This window comes from Lucilia sericata, unplaced genomic scaffold, assembly GCF_015586225.1.
Source record: "Lucilia sericata isolate MDLA Ls3-8-SP2 unplaced genomic scaffold, ASM1558622v1 Contig002209F_arrow, whole genome shotgun sequence".
Lineage (NCBI taxonomy): Eukaryota > Metazoa > Arthropoda > Insecta > Diptera > Calliphoridae > Lucilia > Lucilia sericata.
The window spans coordinates 10,758-30,381 of record NW_023996040.1 but is presented as its reverse complement, the minus strand read 5'-3'; the positions used below and the strand labels follow the sequence as shown (position 1 = coordinate 30,381).

Genomic DNA, 19,624 nt, shown 5'->3' with positions numbered 1-19,624 from the left:
AGAAAATGAAAATAATGGCCATGCAAATAGAAAAAAAGTCGAAAAAATTACTTTGATATTAGCTTATTAATATGTACTTATAAAAGGGGTTTTTCGTTTTTAAGATCCTCTTTAGGCTTTGGACTAATATAGATTAATTTAGTTTCCATTATATAGAACAACTATCAATGGAAGAGAAAATGGATAGAGCTATAGATCATAATATAATCTGATCATCAGATCAAACAATCGAACAATCTATAGTCTGGACTAGAGATCACACTGTAGCACTATATGGAGATCAATCTATAGCATACACTAGAGATTAAACTAAAATATGTGCTAGTGATGAACAGAAGATCAAACTATCATCTGCAAACTATCATCAACCTTTTATCGTAATTAGAGATCAAACTGTGGACTTGCTTATAGATCAAACTACAGTCTGGACTGCAGATCAAACTAATAATTGCACTAGTTATTTATTTGCTTAGTTAGTTAGTTAATTAGTTAGTTAGTAGTTAGTTAACTAGTAGTTAGTTAGTTAGTTAGTTATTGTTAGTTAGTTTAGTTCGTTAGTTAGTTTAGTTATTAGTTACGTTAGTTAGTTAGTTTCGTTGTTCGTTAGTTCGTTTGTTTAGTTAGTTAGTTAGTAGTTTGTTAGTTGTTAGTTAGTTTAGTTCGTTCGTTTTAGTTCGTTTTTTTCGTTCTTCGTTCGTTCGTTTTGTTCGTTCGTTCTTGTTTGTCTTTCGTTCGTTCGTTTTCGTTTCTTTCTTGTTCTTTGTTTTTCGTTTCGTTCGTTTCTTTGTTTCGTTTTTTCGTTTCGTTCGTTCGTTCGTTCTTCGTTCGTTTCGTTTGTTTCGTTCGTTTTCGTTCGTTCTTTCGTTCGTTCGTTTCGTTCTTCGTTTTCGTTCGTTTTCGTTCGTTCGTTCGTTCGTCGTTTTTTCGTTTTCGTTCGTTTCTTTCTTTCGTTTTTTCGTTTCTTCGTTCGTTCGTTTCTTTCGTTTCGTTTTTTCTTCTGCAATATAGATCAGTCTATAGTCTGGACTATAGATCAGTCTATAGTCTGGACTATAGATCAGTCTATAGTCTGGACTATAGATCAGTCTATAGTCTGGACTATAGATCAGTCTATAGTCTGGACTATAGATCAGTCTATAGTCTGGACTATAGATCAGTCTATAGTCTGGACTATAGATCAGTCTATAGTCTGGACTATAGATCAGTCTATAGTCTGGACTATAGATCAGTCTATAGTCTGGACTATAGATCAGTCTATAGTCTGGACTATAGATCAGTCTATAGTCTGGACTATAGATCAGTCCTCTAGTCTGGACTATAGATCAGTCTATAGTCTGGACTATAGATCAGTCTATAGTCTGGACTATAGATCAGTCTATAGTCTGGACTATAGATCAGTCTCTAGTCTGGACTATAGATCAGTCTATAGTCTGGACTATAGATCAGTCTATAGTCTGGACTATAGATCAGTCTATAATCTGGACTATAGATCAGTCTATAGCCTGGACTATAGATCAGTCTATAGTCTGGACTATAGATCAGTCTATAGTCTGGAATATAGATCAGTCTATAGTCTGGACTATAGATCAGTCTATAGTCTGAACTATTGAGCAGTCTATAGTCTGGACTATAGATCAGTCTATAGTCTGGACTATAGATCAGTCTATAGTCTGGACTATAGATCAGTCTATAGTCTGGACTATAGATCAGTCTATAGTCTGGACTATAGATCAGTCTATAGTCTGGACTATAGATCAGTCTATAGTCTGGACTATAGATCAGTCTATAGTCTGGACTATAGATCAGTCTATAGTCTGGACTATAGATCATTCTATAGTCTGGACTACAGATCTGTCTATAGTCTGGCCTATTGATCTGTCTATAGTCTGGACTACAGATCAGTTTATAGTCTGGACAATAGATCAGTCTGGACTCTAGATTAGACTGGACTCCAGATAAGTCCATCGTCTGGACTATAGATCAGTTTATAGTCTGCAATAAGGCTCAGTCTATAATCTGAACTATATATCAGTTTATACTATAGATCAAACTATAGAACACTACATATATAGACTATAGGAATTTTAGACTAAAGTGTACATAAAAATTAGGTCCAGACTTTAGATCGAACTATAATCTGGATTGCAGATCAAAATAAAAGCTTCTAAGATTTTTTAAACGTAAATTTAATATCAAAATTAATCTCCTTCTATTTTCCGCAAATGACCAATTATAAAACTGTTTAAAGCATCTTTATTTTAGTGATAGTATAATTTAGACACCTACTTTTATTATGTCAATTTAACAACTAAAATATATAACAAAAACTAATACAAATTATCTACACATTAAAACCTTACGTTTTCACGTGTCAGCACGTAATCACTTTTATTAAAAGCCCACGTTAAATATAAATTAAAAAAAAAACATATAAAGAAAAGTCCACAGAAAAAAATCGCACACACAACTCCAACAAGTTGAATGACTTGAGTGACAGCTTAGTTTGGAATAGATGGATGGATGTTTGGTTGGCTGGCTGGCTCTGCGGCAGTTTAGTTGACAATTAATTATGAGTAAATGTTTTAGCTATTTTATTATTATAACTACGACACACCAAATATGTTTAGAAAGAGAGACTTTTTATGGTAGATTAACTTACGTCAAAATGTGTTTTTTTTAAAAAATAAAAGAAATAAAATTAAATTATAAACAAATTTGGAGGTAAACAAGTTTTTTTTCGAAGAAGTAATTTGATAACTAATTTTAATGGGCATCAAAAGTTTGATCTATAGTTTAGAGTTTCAACTGCTGTCCAAAACTGATCTATAGACTAGCCTATAGACCGATCTATAGTCGAGACTATAAGCTGATCTATAATCGACTGATCTATAGTTGAGACTATAGACTAATATATAGTTCAGACTATAAACTTATATTTAGCTTAAACTATAGACTTATATGTAGCTCAGACTATGGATTGTTCTATAGCCCAGACTATAGTCTGTTCTATAGGCCAGACTATAGACTGTTCTATAGTCCTGACTATAAATTGATCTATAGTCCTGACTATAGATTGATCTATAATCCAGACTATTGACTGAGCTATAGTCCTGACTATTGACGGCGCTATAGTCTAGACTATTGACTGATCTATAGTCGAAACTATAGACTGGTCTATAGTCCAGACTATAGACTGGCCTATAGTCCAGACTACAGACTGATCTATAGTCCAGACTATAGACTGATCTATACTCCAGACTATAGACTGATCTATAGTCCAAACTATAGACTGATCTATAGTTCTGGCTATAGACTGATCTATAGTTCTGGCTATAGACTAATCTATAGTTCTGACTATAGACTGATCCATAGTCCTGATTATAGACGGATCTATAGTCCTGATTATATACGGATCTATAGTCTTGACTATAGACTGCTTTATAGTCCTGACTTTAGACTGATCTATAGTCCTGACTATAGACTGATCTATAGTCCTGACTATAGACTGATCTATTGTCCTGACTATTGACTGATGTATTGTCCTGACTATAGACTGATCTATAGGTCTGACTATAGACTGATCTATATTCCTGACTATAGACTGATCTATAGTCCTGACTATAGACTGATCTATAGTCCTGACTATAGACTGATCTATAGTCCTGACTATAGACTGATCTATAGTCCTGACTATAGACTGATCTATAGTCCTGACTATAGACTGATCTATAGTCCTGACTATAGACTGATCTATAGTCCTGACTATAGACTGATCTATAGTCCTGACTATAGACTGATCTATAGTCCTGACTATAGACTGATCTATAGTCCTGACTATAGACTGATCTATAGTCCTGACTATAGACTGATCTATAGTCCTGACAATAGACTGGCCTATAGTCCTGACTATAGACTGATCTATAGTCCAGACTATAGACTGATCTATAGTCCAGACTATAGGCTGATCTATAGTCCAGACTATAGGCTGATCTATAGTCCAAACTTTAGGCTGATCTATAGTCATAACTTTAGGCTGGTCTATAGCTCAGACTATAGGCTGATCTATAGTCCTGACTATAGACTGATCTATATGCCTAACTATTGATTGATCTATAGTCCTGACTATAGCCTGATCTATAGTCCGAACTATAAAATGATCTATAATACAGACTCTAGACTGATCGATATTTCAGACTATAGACTGATCTTCTGTAGTTCACATTATTATGTTATAGTATAATATTAAAACCAAACTGTAGAATGATCTGTAGCTCTAACTACAGTATGTGAGGATACAAACGAATTATGCCTCTGGTCACCCTAAATTCCACTTGATATCAGAAAATGCGTAGTGCAAATATTTTTTATTATTTATCATTTTATGTACTTTCAAGTGTAAAGAAAACATTTTAGTTTTTTTTTTTTTTTTGGATTTTGTATTGTCTGAAGTAGAACGTTTATGGCCGATTATGGTCGATTACTACTATTTGAAGTGAGTGAGTGAATGCGTATTAAAGTAATTTAAACGAAATATTTATGTCTGTAGAAGAGACATGATGTCACCTATGACGCCAATTGTTAACAATTATGAATTCATAAGTACTTTTTCGATTTCTATATTTTTAATGGTAAAATGGTCAAGAAATTAAAAGTTGGCGTACATGGCGGCGCTAAAGCAGTATGTGACTGTCTGAAGACTTAAATGATTATGTTTATTCTTGTTTATGAATTATGTTAAGAACTTATTTAACTTTATTTACAAGTCCTTTTATAGTAAAAAGCGTACTGAAATGTTATAATACAAGTTATAAGGGAATATGGGGATAAACTTAAGAAAAAAAGTACTTTTTAGATACCTTTTAGTATAATTTTTAGAAAAAGTATCAACAATTCTTTATCTAAAACCTATTTGATTTGTTTCTCAATAGATTTACATCATGGCAAGCTTTCCGTAAAGTACTCAATGAAATCAGTGATTTGGCAGGACAACGGGAAGTGGTAGCGGAATCCCTGCAATTACAAATTTTACAAGGCATTTCACTGCTCTCCAAAACCCTAAGAGAAGAAAGAAAAGTAAGTTTTCTCATTGGTATAAGTAAACAGTCCAAAATCTCATTTAACTGTTTTCTGTTTGTTTCCTTTTAGAAATGTCTTTCAAATGGCACATATTTACAAACAAAACCTCACCACACAATTGGCCTCAGTGGAGCGGCCAAACGTAACTATGAGAAAGCCTATCGTGACTCCGAAAAAGCGGTGGAAATTATAAAAAAGCCGATATGGATTTAAATCTAAGTCGAGCTGAAGTCGAGCGTTATAAAATATAATGACAGCAAAAATCATCAACAATCGGATGATGCGAAAAATGAATATGCCATCAATTGCAAAAAACGAATAATTTACACAGCAACAGCATTACAATGAACTATTGCCAGAGGTAAGGGGACAGACATTTTTTGATTCAGTTAAGTTCTAGTTCAGTTCTAGTCAAGTTCAGTTCTAGTTCAGTTCTAGTTCAGTTCAGTCAGTTCTAGTTCAGTTCTAGTTCAGTTCTAGTTCAGTTTCAGTTCAGTTCTAGTTCAGTTCTTAGTTCAGTTCTAGTTCAGTTCTAGTTCAGTTCTAGTTCAGTTCTAGTTCAGTTCTAGTTCAGTTCTAGTTCAGTTCTAGTTCAGTTCTAGTTCAGTTCTAGTTCAGTTCTAGTTCAGTTCTAGTTCAGTTCTAGTTCAGTTCTAGTTCAGTTCTAGTTCAGTTCTAGTTCAGTTTCTAGTTCAGTTCTAGTTCAGTTCTAGTTCAGTTCTAGTTCAGTTCTAGTTCAGTTCTAGTTCAGTTCTAGTTCAGTTCTAGTTCAGTTCTAGTTCAGTTCTAGTTCAGTTCTAGTTCAGTTTCTAGTTCAGTTTCTAGTTCAGTTCTAGTTCAGTTCTAGTTCAGTTCTAGTTCAGTTCTAGTTCAGTTCTAGTTCAGTTCTAGTTCAGTTTCTAGTTCAGTTCTAGTTCAGTTCTAGTTCAGTTCTAGTTCAGTTCTAGTTCAGTTCTAGTTCAGTTCTAGTTCAGTTCTAGTTCAGTTCTAGTTCAGTTCTAGTTCAGTTCTAGTTCAGTTCTAGTTCAGTTCTAGTTCAGTTCTAGTTCAGTTCTAGTTCAGTTCTAGTTCTGTTCTAGTTCAGTTCTAGTTCAGTTCTAGTTCAGTTCTAATTCAGTTCTTGTTCAGTTCTACTTTAGTAATTTTTACAAATTCGTAAAATGTTTCTATTTTCTACAGGTCTTCAATCGCCTACAAGAATTGGACGAAAAACGTACACGTGGCATACGAGAATTCATCATAGAATCTGCAAATGTAGAGTCTAATGTTGCACCCATTATAGGCAGATGTTTAGAGGGTATTGTAAAAGCGGGAGAAGCGATAAATGAAAGAGAAGATTCTTATAAAGTTATAGAAAGGTAAGAAAAGAATCATAGTTTTACAAGAAAAAAGGAACAATAAGCTAAATGATAATTAAAATTTGTTTTTTTTTTTAATAGATATCAATCTGGTTTTACCCCACCACAAGATATACCTTTCGAAGATTTATCCAAACAAGATACCCTTGATTCATCACAAGATTCCCACTATAATCATCCAATACAGTCGAGTCATTTAACCGTTAAGGGTACACTAAGTGCCAATAAACTAAAGAAACGTGTGGGAATTTTCAATATATTTGGCAGTAATAAGGTAAGATTCGTTTAACAATTAAATGATCAATAATTGGCTTTAAAAAGGAAAACTAAAAGGAATTAAAGATTTTATTATGATCTTTTTATTTCATTTAAGTAACCGTTTTAAAGTTTTTTGAAATGATTTAAATGTTTTCTAGTAGTTAGTTAAATGTGTTTGTTTTATTATTTTATTTTTATTATTATTTTTTTAATTTTCAATTCCAAATGTTTGTGAATTTATTTTAGTTTTGTTAGAAATAAGTCTGCTTTGAAAGATTTCTACTGCATTCTCAAAATACTCATCAAGTCTTCTTTTTTTTCTTTATTTGTCTCTTTTCTTTTTTTTACTCTAAAAACCATTTTTATTATCAAACATTATTTTGTATAATTATCATTGAAAATCGATGATTTTTCTCGAAAAATACATACATTATTGTTGCTCTCTCGATTTTGTGTCACATACTCTCTCTCTCTACATATTTGTTTTAAAACCAAAAACAACCACATGAACCAATAATAAACAAATGTATTTATTTGCGGATGATTTGAACTATTGTTTTAAATTATCTTCTACTTCTACTGCTTTATAATTAATGTAAGTACAAAATGTCCTCCTTAGTAAGACCCCTGTGTGTGGTATTATGTTATTGTCTCACATTTTTTCGTACCGTTCCTCCTCCTCCTCCTGTCTCTCTTTAATACTCCTCTTCTCATCCTTTTTTAAAAACTTGGCCATAATTCGAATATTTCTCAAATCGGCTTTCATTTTCATTTCCTTTCTTGTGTTTGTTGGTAATATTTGTTTATATTGTTTATAACTATTGATTGTTTTTACTGTGTTTGTCATTTTACTAAAAAAGAAAACAGAATACTTATTTGGCTCCTTTCATCATCATCATTTACTCTCATTAATTTTCATTTTGTTTTTTAGACAAATTGTCTTTGTTTTCTTTAAAACAAATTTTCACATAAACAAGAAAAACATGTCTCATCCAATAGAAATTAATTTGCATCATTATTTGTTTTCGCAAATCATTTACATATAAACCTAATTATTCACTGACAGTTCCCTCTGGACGTATGGAAGTGCAAAAAAATTCAAATACAAAACTAATCACAACTTTTCATTGACTTATTTTTAATCTGGAAGGAATTGTCATGAAGGAACTGAAAACTAAATGTCTTGAATTTCCCTACTTTATGTTTATAATCTTTTGTGTGTTTTTTTATGAATCTTTAAAACAAATTTGCCAGTCTCTTTTTACTTTAAATGTGTCATTCGATATTTAAATTATGGCTTTATTTTACTATTATTTGATTTTAATATAGTGCAAACAATTTTTGTGTGTCATTACTATTTATTTTTGGATTCATTTTACAAAATGTATTTGATTTATTGAGAAATATTTAGGTATATTGATGGTTAGGTTAATAGGTCAGTTAAATTAGTTCAAACAATGATTAAAAACTATAATTGGCTCATAATTAGTAAGCACAGGAGCACTAGAATTGAACTAAAACTAAACTATAACTAGAACTTGAACTGGAACTCAACTAGAACTCAACTAGAGCTGACTAAACTGACAGAACTGAACTAGAACTGAACTAGAACTGAACTAGAACTGAACTAGAACTGAACTAGAACTGAACTAGAACTGAACTAGAACTGAACTAGAACTGCAACTAGAACTGAACTAGAACTGAACTAGAACTGAACTAGAACTTACTGAACTGAACTAGAACTGAACTGAACTAGAACTGAACTAGAACTGAACTAGAACTGAACTAGAACTGAACTAGAACTGAACTAGAACTGAACTAGAACTGAACTAGAACTGAACTAGAAACTGAACTAGAACTGAACTAGAACTGAACTAGAACTGAACTAGAACTGAACTAGAACTGAACTAGAACTGAACTAGAACTGAACTAGAACTGAACTAGAACTGAACTAGAACTGAACTAGAACTGAACTAGAACTGAACTAGAACTGAACTAGAACTGAACTAGAACTGAACTAGAACTGAACTAAACTGAACTAGAACTGAACTAGAACTGAACTAGAACTGAACTAGAACTGAACTAGAACTGAACTAGAACTGAACTAGAACTGAACTAGAACTGAACTAGAACACGAACTGAACTGAACTAGAACTGAACTAGAACTGAACTAGAACTGAACTAGAACTGAACTAGAACTGAACTAGAACTGAACTAGAACTGAACTAGAACTGAACTAGAACTGAACTAGAACTGAACTAGAACTGAACTAGAACTGAACTAGAACTGAACTAGAACTGAACTAGAACTGAACTAGAACTGAACTAGAACTGAACTAGAACTGAACTAGAACTGAACTAGAACTGAACTAGAACTGAACTAGAACTGAACTAGAACTGAACTAGAACTGAACTAGAACTGAACTAGAACTGAACTAGAACTGAACTAGAACTGAACTAGAACTGAACTAGAACTGAACTAGAACTGAACTAGAACTGAACTAGAACTGAACTAGAACTGAACTAGAACTGAACTAGAACTGAACTAGAACTGAACCAGAACTGAACTAGAACTGAACTAGAACTGAACTAGAACTGAACTAGAACTGAACTAGAACTGAACCAGAACTGAACTAGAACTGAACTAGAACTGAACTAGAACTGAACTAGACCTGAACTAGAACTGAACTAGAACTTAACTAGAACTGAACTAGAACTGAACTAGAACTGAACTAGAACTGAACTAGAACTGAACTAGAACTGAACTAGAACTGAACTAGAACTGAACTGAACTGAACTAGAACTGAACTGGAACTGAACTCAACTAGAACTAGCAGTGAACTAGCACTGAAATCGAACTGAACTAGAACTGATTGAACCAGAACTGAGCAAAATATTTCAACAAAGAGATAATTAGATTGAAATGGTTTGAAATAAAATTGTATCTTTCTCTTTATAAACTATCTTAATTTAAAGTTTTTTTGCAGTCTAAATTATTTTTTCTTTTTAATTTTAAGCTTTTTATCTTATTTTATCAGTTTTATTGTAAAAAATTACATTTATTACTTATTTCTTATTTTATTTAAACACAAACATTTTCTTTAGTATTTCAAACTGCTTTTTATACATTACATTTTCATTTTTTCATTAAAACAAAAACACAAATAACAACTAATATTTTTTAATCATCTAATCTACTCTACTCTCGACTACACAACTCATCAACTTTCTCATTAAAAATCATCAACAAAAATTTAAACAAAAAAAACACAATTTACACTACACTCTTCCAATGTTATAAAAAAAAAAATTGGTGGATTTTTTTGAAAATTTGTTTAATTTTAAAATTTTCTTAAACAAAATTTTGTTGAAACTTTGTTTTCTAAAAAAAAAATGTGATACAATTTCAAAAATTCTTCTCTGTAACAGCAACAGAAGATTATTGAAGCCTGTATCACTATGAAGGTATGAATAAATGAAATTAAGTTTTTAAAAACAAAATAAGTAATTAAAGTAAATTAAATAAATAACCAAAGAATGTTGATTTAATTTATAAGATTAAGTTTAATATTTAAGTAAATTTTGTATTAGTATAAATATGAAAATATAAATTGGAAGTAAATCTTAAAAAATTAACACTACTACTACTCTGTATATATAGAAAAATCTGTCTAAATCTGTTACTCTGTCTCTCTCTCTAACACTTTTCACTTTTAAATCACTTTCTCACTACCAGCTCTACAAATCTTTATCACCTTTTCAAATATCGTTACAGTTTTGAAATATTTTTGAATCAAAACTAACTCACTAGATTCACGGTATTTTTTTTATTAATTTAGGAGAATCACTACAGTTTTTACTATAAATTTAAGAACAAATTTGAATATAATGTTTTTAGTTAGAAAAATTAGTTTTAAACAAATTTTATAATTTATAAAAGATTTTAAGTTTTTTTTTTATTGGCCTGGCAAATGTTGTTTTGTATGATCTGTTGTTAAACTCTCTCTCTCTCTCGCTGTCTCACTCTCTTTAATATTAATAAAATTAAGTAAACAAATTAAACTCTCAATGTCCATTATATACATAAATTTATTAAACACATCAATTATAATACGAACAAACCTTATACTAATATCACATAATATTTCCCCTCATTTAGAATTCCTTAACTGCGGACGGACAAAAGGAAGATTTCAGTGATTTACCACCAAATCAAAGACGCAAAAAGTTACAAGCAAAAATTGCAGAATTACAACAGAAAATCCAACAGGAAACTGCCGCACGAGATGGTCTCATGAAAATGAAAGTCGTCTATGAGGCCAATTCATCGCTGGGCAATCCCATGACAGTGGAGGGTCAATTAAATGAATCGGAACATAAGCTGGAGAAATTGAAAATTGACTTGAAGAAATATCAAGGCTATTTAGAGAAGGCAAATCAAATACCCATGGCAAATAATAGTCCGCAAGCAAATCGCAATACGATGAACAATGGTCATCGATCGTCGAGGTAAATTTGAGGAAATTTGTAAACAAAATACTTTTTTAAACATTATAACTTTCCATTTTTTTCTAGGCATTCCAATGGTAGCACTGAGGACAACAATTACGACGGCGATTTCCAACAAGATGATGGTGGCAGTTTAAGCAGGTCAGATTCTGAGGATAATGTGGCGCAAATACAAAATGGCCATAATAATAACAATAACGGGTACACTCATAGATCTATGTTTTGAAAATTTTCAAAAAATGCATTTCTTCTTGTTATCTTTTTCCTTTATATTCTTCTTTATACGTTTCATTTGTTCATTTCATTTTTATACGTTTCATGTTTTCAAAATTGATAATTTTTTCGTTCTACAAAACTCAGTTACACTCCAAACACAACTACATTGCAACGATATTTAAGGTGCCTTTGTAACTCAAGTCATTTGATCTACAACTTAACTTGAACTGAATTAGAACTGAACTAGAACTGAACTAAAACTGAACTAGAACTGAACTAGAACTGAACTAAAACTGAACTGGAACTGAACTAGAACTGAACTAGAACTGAACTGAACTGAACTAGAACTGAACTAGAACTGAACTAGAACTGAACTAGAACTGAACTAGAACTGAACTAGAACTGAACTAGAACTGAACTAGAACTGAACTAGAACTGAACTAGAACTGAACTAGAACTGAACTAGAACTGAACTAGAACTGAACTAGAACTGAACTAGAACTGAACTAGAACTGAACTAGAACTGAACTAGAACTGAACTAGAACTGAACTAGAACTGAACTAGAACTGAACTAGAACTGAACTAGAACTGAACTAGAACTGAACTAGAACTGAACTAGAACTGAACTAGAACTGAACTGAACTAGAACTGAACTAGAACTGAACTAGAACGAATAGAACTGAACTAGAACTGAACTAGAACGAACTAGAACTGAACTAGAACTGAACTAGAACTGAACTAGAACTGACTAGAACTGAACTAGAACTAAACTAGAACTGACTAGAACTGAACTAGAACTGAACTAGAACTGAACTAGAACTGAACTAGAACTGAACTAGAACTGAACTAGAACTGAACTAGAACTGACTAGAACTGAACTAGAACTGAACTAGAACTGAACTGAACTGACAGAACTGAACTAGAACTGAACTAGAACTGAACTAGAACTGAACTATAACTGAACTAGAACTGACTAGAACTGAACTAGAACTGAACTAGACTGAACTAGAACTGAACTAGAACTGAACTAGAACTGAACTAGAACTGAACTAGAACTGAACTAGAACTGAAACTAGAACTGAACTAGAACGACTAGAACTGAATCTAGAACTGAACTAGAACTGAACTAGAACTGAACTAGAACTGAACTAGAACTGAACTAGAACTGAAACTAGAACTGAACTAGAACTGAACTAGAACTGAATGACTAGAACTGAACTAGAACTGAACTAGAACTAGAACGGAACTAGAACTGAACTAGAACTGAACTAGAACTGAACTAGAACTGAACTAGAACTGAACTAGAACTGAACTAGAACTGAACTAGAACTGAACTAGAACTGAACTAGAACTGAACTAGAACTGAACTAGAACTGAACTAGAACTGAACTAGAACTGAACTAGAACTGAACTAGAACTGAACTAGAACTGAACTAGAACTGAACTAGAACTGAACTAGAACTGAACTAGAACTGAACTAGAACTGAACTAGAACTGAACTAGAACTGAACTAGAACTGAACTAACTGAACTAGAACTGAACTAGAACTGAACTAGAACTGAACTAGAACTGAACTAGAACTGAACTAGAACTGAACTAGAACTGAACTAGAACTGAACTAGAACTGAACTAGAACTGAACTAGAACTGAACTAGAACTGAACTAGAACTGAACTAGAACTGAACTAGAACTGAACTAGAACTGAACTAGAACTGAACTAGAACTGAACTAGAACTGAACTAGAACTGAACTAGAACTGAACTAGAACTGAACTAGAACTGAACTAGAACTGAACTAGAACTGAACTAGAACTGAACTAGAACTGAACTAGAACTGAACTAGAACTGAACTAGAACTGAACTAGAACTAGAACTGAACTAGAACTGAACTAAAACTGAACTAGAAACTGAACTAGAACTGAACTAGAACTGAACTAGAACTGAACTAGAACTGAACTAGAACTGAACTAGAACTGAACTAGAACTGAACTAGAACTGAACTAGAACTGAACTAGAACTGAACTAGAACTGAACTAGAACTGAACTAGAACTGAACTAGAACTGAACTAGAACTGAACTAGAACTGAACTAGAACTGAACTAGAACTGAACTAGAACTGAACTAGAACTGAACTAGAACTGAACTAGAACTGAACTAGAACTGAACTAGAACTGAACTAGAACTGAACTAGAACTGAACTAGAACTGAACTAGAACTGAACTAGAACTGAACGAAACTGAACTAGAACTGAACTAGAACTGAACTAGAACTGAACTAGAACTGAACTAGAACTGAACTAGAACTGAACTAGAACTGAACTAGAACTGAACTAGAACTGAACTAGAACTGAACTAGAACTGAACTAGAACTGAACTAGAACTGAACTAGAACTGAACTAGAACTGAACTAGAACTGAACTAGAACTGAACTAGAAACTGAACTAGAACTGAACTAGAACTGAACTAGAACTGAACTAGAACTGAACTAGAACTGAACTAGAACTGAACTAGAACTGAACTAGAACTGAACTAGAACTGAACTAGAACTGAACTAGACTGAACTAGAACTGAACTAGAACTGAACTAGAACTGAACTAGAACTGAACTAGAACTGAACTAGAACTGAACTAGAACTGAACTAGAACTGAACTAGAACTGAACTAGAACTGAACTAGAACTGAACTAGAACTGAACTAGAACTGAACTAGACTGAACTAGAAACTGAACTAGAACGAACTAGAACTGAACTAGAACTGAACTAGAACTGAACTAGAACTGAACTAGAACTGAACTAGAACTGAACTAGAACTGAACTAGAACTGAACTAGAACTGAACTAGAACTGAACTAGAACGAACTAGAACTGAACTAGAACTGAACTAGAACTGAACTAGAACTGAACTAGAACTGAACTAGAACTGAACTAGAACTGAACTAGAACTGAACTAGAACTGAACTAGAACTGAACTAGAACTGAACTAGAATTGAACTAGAACTGAACTAGAACTGAACTAGAACTGAACTAGAACTGAACTAGAACTGAACTAGAACTGAACTAGAACTGAACTAGAACTGAACTAGAACTGAACTAGAACTGAACTAGAACTGAACTAGAACCGAACTAGAACTGAACTAGAACTGAACTAGAACTGAACTAGAACTGAACTAGAACTGAACTAGAACTGAACTAGAACTGAACTAGAACTGAACTAGAACCGAACTAGAACCGAACTAGAACTGAACTAGAACTGAACTAGAACTGAACTAGAACTTTACTTAAATCGAACTAGAACTGAAAAATATTTTGTGTTTGCGTTTCATAAGGCCCTAAATAAAATATTAACCCGTTATAGATTTTAAATAATTCTGAAACTTTAAACAAAAGTTGTTAAACATTTAACACACATAAACACAAAATTAAAAGATTAAAATTATTTGTTTCTATATAAAAGATATAAAAATCCAACTTAAGAAAATAAATCTTTTAACGAATATCCTTAAATTCTTTTCACGACCACCCCCTAAACGGTTTAAATTCAGCAGTTCGGCTAGTCCTGAAAGTGGCTTAGGAACATCACACACCTCACTGCCGGGTTCGGGACAAGGAAGTGCAAACGAAAATGCCATGGGTGAAGAAACGTATTATGAAAGTGAACTAGAACCACTACAACCTCTGGGTACATGTCGAGCCTTATATCCATTTGAAGGTAAGTTGTTGAATATATAATTAGATACAAATTTTATTAATCGATCTTTTTTTGTTATGAAACACAGCCACCAGTGAGGGCAGCATACCCATGAATGAGGGCGAAGAATTACAAGTTATAGAAATAGATCAAGGTGATGGTTGGACGCGTGTGCGTCGCATGAATAATACAAATGGTTGGGATGAGGGTTTTGTGCCCACCAGTTATATTGATTGTACACTATATTCTTAAGTCAAACAAAAAAAAATAAGAAACAATTTGAGTAAAAGGTTGAAAACGCAAAATATTTAAAAAATATATAACAGAAAACAAATATTAATTAATACAATTTACTACACTTAAAACAAACAAAACATAAAACAACAATTAAAATAACAAATTAATAGAGAAAGTAGTTTTCTTTATTATATATTGCAAATTGAAACAGAAAACTATAAATTTTTTTTTTATTTTCATTTAATTTTTTTATATAAATAAGTTTTTTTTTTTTTATTACGCGCTTAAGTTGTATATTTAAACAAATTGTTTTCTATATTTAGTTATTTTTAAATTACTTTTTAAAATGCTTTTTTTTTTTTGATTGATTTTCTTTCTTTTATGTATGAAACATATAAATAATTTTCTTTTATTTCCTGCCCTCCTTTAAAAAAAAAATTAAACGTATTATTTTTTCTGTATTTTTAAAATAAAGTAATTTTTAGTTTTTTTTTTTCAATTATAACTTTTTAAAGAAAAGATAGCGCTTTTTAAGTTATTTATTAAATAATTTATGTGTTTTTGGTAGACGAAAGTTTGACTGTCTTTTTTTTCCAATAAACTTGAAGCTTTCATACAAACTTTTTTCCATCCATTTTTCTGATATTTTATTTCATACTATTTGTTTTGTATTTTGTAATAATTTTTATGAAATATTAAAAAATATTAACAAAATTATTATATTGGCTTTAGAAAAGTTTTAAGTTTAACAGTGGAAAAGTTTTCGAATAAAAATTCCAAAAGAAAAAGTTTTCTATCAAAAACTCTTGTCAGAATGGAAAACTTTTTTGATTCTGATTAGATTGACTTTGGATACAGTAGTCTCTTGAAACTAAAGACAGACTCTGAATAAAGTTTTCTAAAAGAAAACTGATTACGACAAAAGTTTTCTTTGAAGAACTTTAGTAAACTAAAGAAAACTCGAGGCAGATTAATTATGAAGAAGTTTCTAAAGTTTTCTTTAGAAAACTATAGCCAGACTGTTACTGATTTATGGTTTTTTAAAGAAAACTGTAGTCTAACTGATTCAGACTAAAGTTGCCAAAGAAAACTATAGACGCACTGAATCAGATTAAAAATTTTTTAATTAAAACTGTGCACAAACTGTCTAAGGATTTCGAAGGAATACTATAGTTAAAGTGTTTCTGATTAATGGTTTTTAAAGAAAACTATAGTCAAACTGAAAGGGACTAAACGTTTTCTAAAGAAGACTATAGTATAACTGATTCGTAATAAAGATTTCTATTGAAAACTATATTCATATTGAATCAGATTAAAAATTTTGTAATTAAAACTGTGCACAAACTCTGACGAAAGTTTTCTAAGGAATACTATAGTCTAACTATTTCTGATTAACGATTTTTAAAGAAACCTATAGTTTTCTATAGTATAACTGATTCGTATTAAAGATTTCTAAAGAAAACTATATTCGTATTGAATCAGATTAAAAATTTTGTAATTAAAACTGTGCACAAACTCTGACGAAAGTTTTCTAAGGAATACTGTAGTCAAACTGTTTCTGACTAATGATTTTTAAAGAAAACTATAGTCTAACTGTTTCGAACTAAAGGTTTTCTTAAGAAAACTAGTCTAATTGATTCGGATTAAAGATTTCTAAAGAAAACTATATTCGTATTGAATCAGATTAACAATTTTGTAATTAAAACTGTGCACAAACTCTGTCTAAAGTTTTCTGAGGAATACTATAGTCAAACTGTTTCTGACTAATGATTTTTAAAGAAAACTATAGTGTAACTGTTTCGAACTAAAGGTTTTTTAAAGAAAACTATAGTATAACTGATTCGTATTAAAGGTTTCTAAAGAAAACTCTAGTTAGACTGATTTGGACTAACAATTTTGTAATTAAACTTTTGTGCACAAACTGACTAAAGTTATCTAGGGAATATTCAACCTCTTTCTGACTAAAGATTTTTAAAGAAAACTATAGTCTAACTGATTCGAATTAAAGTTTTCTTAATAAATCTCTAGTTAGACTGATTTCGACTAAAAGTTTTCTAATTAAAACTGTAAACGGATTCTGAACAAAAGTTATCTATAGTCAAACTATTTCTGAACAATGATTTCTAAAGAAAACTATAGCCAGACTGATTCAAACTAAAAGTTTGCTAATTAAAACTATAAACAAACTATGACTTAAGATTTTCTAAGCCAAATAGAGATATCTCTTAGTGAAAATCGATTTCTATTTCAATTGTTTTGAAGACTTTTCCATATTGAAGGCAAATCTTTAGTTGCAAAAGAAATCAACTCTTTATTTTCATATAAAAATCTATAATTATACTAAAAAACTTATAACTTTCACTGTTACAACTTTATTATTTAACAAAAAACTTACAATTTCTTGTAGTAAAACTTGTAATTTTAAAGCTCAAACAATTTTTTCTAAAAATTTTGAAAATTACAAACAATTTGCATACATTTGGCAATTTGTCTAAATAATTAAACAAATTTATGTTGAATCAAATTTTATTAAAAAAATTAAGAAGAAAACCAAATTAATTTTTATATTTTGAAATAAAACTGCCACTTTTTTTGTACACAAACATAAAGATGCCAATAATTACAACAAAGAAAAAAAAAAACTAGAAAAAGAAGCCTTAAAGGACTTAATAACAAAAAATTTGTTTAACTTTTTTTTAAGAAAATACACAAATTTAAAAAAATTATTATTAATAAAACAAAAATTTATAAACTTTTGTATTAATATTTTATTAAAAAAAGCTTTTTGTACTAGCAATTACTCAAGAAAACAAAAAAACCACAAACATTTCAACCCACTTAACAGAAAAATCTAGAAATCAAACCAAAAATATACATAAAATTATAAAGAAAACTTAAAAATATCTTCACTGACCTGATAGAAAAGAAAGAACTTTGCACCTTTAAGAAAAAAAATACCTATAAAATGAATAATAAAACTTATTGTATTAAAAAAAAGTAATGAAAAGATAAAAGTCCCCATTAAGAGTTTACTTAAAGAGGCGAAATTAAACAAAAATCCCTTAGATAAGAGATTTACTTCTTCAAACTCATATATTTTTGTGTAGAATTCAAAAGAAATTTTTTTTTTAGATGTTTTGCTCTTGCATAGCACAAACAACATTGATACAGCTTTCTTTTGCCATCTTAAGTTTAGGTTCATCCTTACTAAGCGCTTTAATTTCTTTACAACTCTTGTGTATTAAATCTACCCATTACACTCTGACTCTCCCTCCTCCATCTCTCAGTTTTTAAAACATTTATTCCCAATCCCTTAATAGTTCTAAAACTTTTTTCTTTTATTATAACAAAAAAATAAGTTAAATCAATAACAAAAAAAGAAAATATACAAAATAGCAATTATCATTTAAGGTTTAAGTCAATTTTTTTTTATAATTTACAACATAATTAAAAACATAACATAAAATTAAAAAAAAAAAATAATAATTATTAAAAATAAAGCAACATTATTTTAATAATTAAAACGTAGTTATGCTTAAATTATTTGAAAATCTACTATACAAAACAAACTATTTTTTTATAAATTCTTAAAAAAAAAAAGAAAAACATAATTAATTTTATAATTTAAACCAATACTTTGTATATTTTAACCTAAAACGTCCTTGAAAATATAATTTCTTTTTGTTTCTTTCTTTTAAATAATAATTTTTTATATAAATTAGCATTAGTTATAATAAAAAAAACAATACGTTGCCTTTATTATGTTATAAATAAATGATTTATAATAATTTTATTATTTTAATTAAAATGCTTATTAGTTTTTGGCTTAAAATAAATTAAAATTATATAATTTTTATTTAAACAAAACACAACATTTTTTCAAAACAACTCAAAACTAAGAAAAATAATTCCAAAATTCTTAAATTTACCATTTAATATAAATAAATAATAATAATAATAAAAACAATTATATAATACTTTATATTATTCTTATTATTATTGATTATTATATACGTATACATTATATATTAATATTATAATAATTGTATTAAAAAATATAAATTAAAAAAAAAAAAGAAAAATAAGAAAAAGTTTACACAATAATAAGATGAAAAAAAAATTAAAACCCTGTGTATGAAAGAGAAAAACAAATAATAAAAAATATTAAAAACGAAAAAAAAACAAACAAAATTGTTATTATTTTATTACTATTTTATAAAGGATTAACAAAAATAACCCTAAACTTTCAGTTAATAAATTAATTAATTAAAAAGTCATAACAATTTT

At 30.2% G+C, this 19,624-nt stretch overlaps 1 protein-coding gene across 1 annotated transcript in view; it reads left to right on the top strand.

The window, feature by feature from the left end:
* Positions 1-15,378, top strand: part of LOC119613604 (formin-binding protein 1-like) — a gene marked incomplete at its 5' end in the record, with an annotated part of 36,010 nt that extends 20,632 nt beyond the window's left edge. The window contains 13 exon segments of the mRNA XM_037969633.1: positions 4,929-5,073; positions 5,146-5,260; positions 5,263-5,316; positions 5,319-5,341; positions 5,344-5,374; positions 5,377-5,402; positions 5,405-5,437; positions 6,256-6,434; positions 6,516-6,708; positions 10,851-11,200; positions 11,267-11,401; positions 14,955-15,121; positions 15,189-15,378. Coding sequence (XP_037825561.1) covers positions 4,929-5,073; positions 5,146-5,260; positions 5,263-5,316; positions 5,319-5,341; positions 5,344-5,374; positions 5,377-5,402; positions 5,405-5,437; positions 6,256-6,434; positions 6,516-6,708; positions 10,851-11,200; positions 11,267-11,401; positions 14,955-15,121; positions 15,189-15,352 — 1,615 coding nt within the window.
* Between the last annotated feature and the right edge of the window lie 4,246 nt (positions 15,379-19,624).